Source organism: Centruroides sculpturatus, unplaced genomic scaffold (assembly GCF_000671375.1).
Source record: "Centruroides sculpturatus isolate CEXI.00-Female unplaced genomic scaffold, Cexi_2.0 scaffold4856, whole genome shotgun sequence".
Taxonomy (NCBI): Eukaryota; Metazoa; Arthropoda; class Arachnida; order Scorpiones; family Buthidae; genus Centruroides; species Centruroides sculpturatus.
Genome location: NW_019389527.1, coordinates 674 through 5,596, shown reverse-complemented (window position 1 = coordinate 5,596; position 4,923 = coordinate 674). Strand labels below are relative to the sequence as shown.

At 33.7% G+C, this 4,923-nt stretch overlaps 1 protein-coding gene across 1 annotated transcript; it reads left to right on the top strand.

Moving 5' to 3' along the window:
* Positions 1 to 803: 803 nt before the first annotated feature.
* On the top strand, positions 804 to 1,564 carry LOC111617296 (the record flags this gene model as incomplete). Its single annotated transcript, XM_023358607.1, has 1 exon — positions 804 to 1,564. A coding segment is annotated over one exon (557 nt), but the record flags the coding sequence as incomplete, so codon positions are not given.
* Between the last annotated feature and the right edge of the window lie 3,359 nt (positions 1,565 to 4,923).

Below are 4,923 nucleotides of genomic sequence, written 5' to 3'. Positions count from 1 at the left end.
AAATTTTTAAGTTTATATTTAAAAAACTCACTTAAATCACGTAGAGAAATATAATAAAAGGGACATAAAAAAAGCATGGTTCCGACCTGTATAAGAGTTTCTGGATAATAATTACCTCAGCATCAATCATCTGATTTTGAAATTATGCCAGAATCTGTCGTATTTTTGACCCTGCTCGACGACTTTTCCATAAACTAATCACAGACTTTGTAATATAAGTTATAAACTTTTAAACTTTTACAAAATTATCTCAGAGTCTGTAAATCTTATACAACTATTTGATACCTAAAAAAATATAATTACTATGACATTTTTGTATATTACCAACCACTTGATCGAAATTTGAATATACAATTAGGTAAAATACAGTCGACCCCCCTATAATTACGGTCCCTATAGTTACGATTCCTATAAAACTACGAAAAAATTGCTACCGGTATCCGTAAAAAATACTAAAAGTTCCCTATAAACACCTCAAACGTCATCGGGAAGCCGAACTACTTTCCCGCCGTCCGTAGCGCCACGCTACGGAGAGATTTCTATCGTCTGGACAGTATTATATAAATTATATATAAATTAGGTACTGTACATATAATTATATATTAATTATATATAAATTAGGTACTGTATATATAATTATATATTAACTTATTGTAACTTTGTTATAATTAAATATATAATTTCCGCCGTCTAGCGTGGCGCCACGCTACGGAGATTTTTACGCTAACTATCGTCTGTCAGTATGTAAATTAGGTACCGTAAGTCTAATACAGTACTGTAATTTTATACATTTCTTGTGAAAGAAANCCGCTGGACGGACGACCTACCCATAGTGCTCCTGGGGGTCCGGACCGCGTACAAAGAAGACATCAACGCCACCGCAGCCGAACTGGTCTACGGACAAACACTGCGCTTGCCCGGAGAATTTTTTGTCAACAACAACGACAACACGGTAGACGCATCCGATTTCGTCTCCGATCTCCGGAGCAGGATGCGACGACTACGTCCCGTCTCACCGCGCAAACACGGCAACCACCAGACGTTTGTGTTCCGTGACCTACAGACCTGTTCCCACGTCTTCGTGCGCCACGACGCCATACGTAAACCTCTACAGCCCCCATACGATGGCCCGTTCCAAGTCCTCCAGCGCTCCGACAAGACGTTCAGGGTTAACATCAACGGCAAGGAGGTGACGGTTACTATCGACCGCCTCAAACCAGCCTTTGTCGCCGACCCTACAACTTCCGCCCCAACCAGCACGGAAGAGAGACCCCCACCACCAACGGACCTCGACGAGACCCAACCACCGGTCACAACCCGCTCTGGACGACGGGTACGCTTCAACCTAAAGTATCGTTGACACTCGCGGGGGAGTACTGAGGCGCTAGCACCTACAGTCGCCACCAGAGGGCCTCCCGTCGATGACGTGAGCGTTACGTCAGACGACCGCGCTTATTCGACCTGCCACGACACAGTTCAGGTGTGTTCGACAAGAGCTCCGCTACTTACGACTAAACAAAGGATTGTAGTGCCAATCGACCATCGTCCACGTTGGTGCCTACATATATAACGCGGTTTTTGAAAAAAAAAACATTACAACAGATCATGCCAAATATAGTTATATATGTTGTTGCAAAGAAAGTGAAGTAACTTTTTTTGGATGTTTTGTATATGCATTACAAACCTAAATGAATGAATAAAAAAAACGTGAAATTGAAAATAGATATATACTTTACCTTTTCGTACAATTAAATCAATCCCAAATAAAGATGATATAGACAGAGAAAATAGCAAGAAAACTATCAGCAGTCTTATGCAGTTTTTGATTCTTTGTTTATGATATAATGTAAAATGTATAAATTTAAACACTATTTATGTACTGTATGTTTATACTTTAGCAGAGAATATTATAAAGAATTTTATTAATGCCACACTCGTAAAGAATTCATCTCTATCCTATCAGAATTCCCTACTACTCGCTTGAATCTATTTCAGGTGTATTTAAATACTAAGATAATGTTTCATATTTTACATATTTCTATATGTCTGAATAATATAAGTTTTATTCTGTAAATAATATTTCAAATTTTCCAATAATATAATACAACCGAAACACAAATGGAATGTTTTATTCTACTACAATAAACAATATAATAAAAATATAAATTATGATTCTGAGATACTATCATTCTTCGAATAACTATGGAGATATTACAAATGCTTAATTTTTAATATATAATTAAACGTATGACATCCATACTCACGAATAAAGTAGTGAATGACAAATTTAAAATACCATCGAGTGTTCAAATTATAAGCGGACTTTAAAACGTGTCACATATCAACAAAAAAATGATGATTTTTTTGTTTAACTTTATTGTTAAAAAATTCTTTAATTAAGATCATACCAAATAATTCCTGGTTGTGCTGCACAAAAACATGCATCATTAGCTATAATCTGGAATAAAAAATGATTTACTGTTTAGGTCTCTTTGATTTTTTAATAAATTGATCGTATTACGTTCATTTCGATATTATTGTTGTTGTTATTAAAATATTACGATTATACAAGTCCATAAGAGCCGAAAAAAATTTATCCATGGAAGATAGCCTTAATTTTAACTTCTGTGTTCTTGAAATTATTTTAGTTAAAGAATAAATCAAATCTACATAAAAGCTGTCGGCAGTCATTCACAAAGATTTTCTGTCTGACGAAAAATAGTTGATCTTTTTTGAAAAATAAGAAAAATATTAACATTTTCATGATTTATTCATTGGTGGCAACACTGTGAACTTCCTTCTATCTTACATTTTTTTCTCTCTTCCCATTTTCTTTTCTTGGGTCATGTGAAGTTGTAGTATTTCTTGTTTTTGATTCAATAAAGGTTTCGTTTAGCTAGAACAGTGTCTGTTATAAAAGCGATCTGGACCATAACCTGTTGAAACTTGATTTCAACAGGTTATAAGCCAGATCGCTTTTACTGCAAAATGGAACTTTCTAGACTTTACATTGGATACTCAGAAGGCAAGCTTAACTCGACGACTTGGAAATATAACTTTTCTTCGATGAAAGGAGTATTTCTGGAGAATTGAATGTTGCTGATGGAAAAATTTCATTACTGAAAAAATTATTTTTCGATGCTTCAAAGAAAGAAAGAACATAATATAAAAAAAACTATTAAATTTTACTAATTACGACAGTAGTGCGTTGTTCGTATTAACTTGCAATTTGTCTGAACAAACTTTAAATAAAATCATGCGTTTACGACACCACGAGACGTTTGGTTAAAATTAGATAGATTATTTCAAGGTGTCTGTGAGGACAAGACTTACGAACATTGTATTTGATTTTTCGGTTATAAACGTCTAGTTCAAGATGATATGACCAGCCATTTATCAAAACTAAAAACATTTATAATGATTTAAATATAGAATTGACAAAGGATGAAGGAATGGAAAAGTTTCCAGATTTATTGTTAATTTGTAAAGTCTTAGATAGTTTACCTGAGGAATATTTTTCATTTAAGTCGAGCTGGCACCTTATTTTAAAAAATGATCGTGCCATAAATAATTTAACTGTTCAATTGTGCTAGTATGAAAGAGCTTCAGCTTGTAAGGACAATTAAAATGAAAATTAGCAGGTCTTATTTCGTAATGCAAGTAAGAGGCTGTTCAAATATAATCCAACAGGATAATATCGTTCGGATATAATTTGTCACTATTGTCACAGATCTTGTCATAAAATAAAGTATTGTTTTTAAAAAAAAGCAGACAGTAAAACTAAACAAGAAAGTAGAGAGTTTTCCTCGGGATCTTGTAATGATAACAACTGCAATTTGACTCTTTTAAATCTGTTAACAATTATGTCGAATATAGTACTTAGTGAAAATGATAACGACTGTTGGTATGTAGACAATGGAGCTACAAGTAATATTACTGATCAACGAAATTTTTTCGAGAACTTTAAAAGTCCTCATTTACTTAACACAAGCAGTAGAATTAAAATATCTGCAATAGTTAACATATTGCAGATATATTGCAGGAACGATTGATGTAGAAGCATATGTGGATAATACGTAAAATAAAATAACATTATGTAATGTTTGGTTTGTTGCGGATAATAAAAAAATTTATTTTCAATGTTAGCGTCTGAAAATCGTCATTACTCAAATGTATATATATCTACGGCTGAAAAATGTAAATTAAAAGTTGATTGACGCGTAATAATAACCGGTAGACGTGAAACAAAAACGGATAGACGTTGCCGACATGAAAGTCTTTTTAAGCATAATTTAAGAAGCGTAACATGTAGCAAGCCACGTGAGGTAAATGCAGTAACTAAGTCATATTTTTTAGAGATCTATCATCAAAGGCTTGGTCACCAAGACAAGAGACATGTAAAAACACGTATAGAGCGAAAACTTGATGTTAAAGTTGACTTCGATAAGGAAATATGTGAAGAATGTGTTTATGGCAAATCTCTTAGATTAAAGTTTGGAACACACGTCCACGTGCTACGAAACTGGGTGACCTGATACATACGGATATATGTGGACCGTTTAAACCATTTATGTCTGGTTATAGATACCTTGTTTTATTTAAAGATGACTTTTTAAGAATTCGATTTATCTATTTTATTAAGAAAAGTCTGAAGTGTCTGAAAAGTTAAACAGATGATAGCTGAAGTTAAAGTTACTAGATATACAGTCAGAGAAATTCTGAGTGATAATGGCAGAGAATTTTATAACGCTATTTTTACAAAAATTCTACAGAAAAATATAATAAGACAATGATTGACTATGCAATATACTACAGAACAGAATGGCTGCTGTAAACGTGAAAATAGAAAAATAGTCTAGACAGCATGGTCCTTAAATGTATACTAGTAAAACTTTCACCCATAAGGTATGGGCAGAGTTAGTA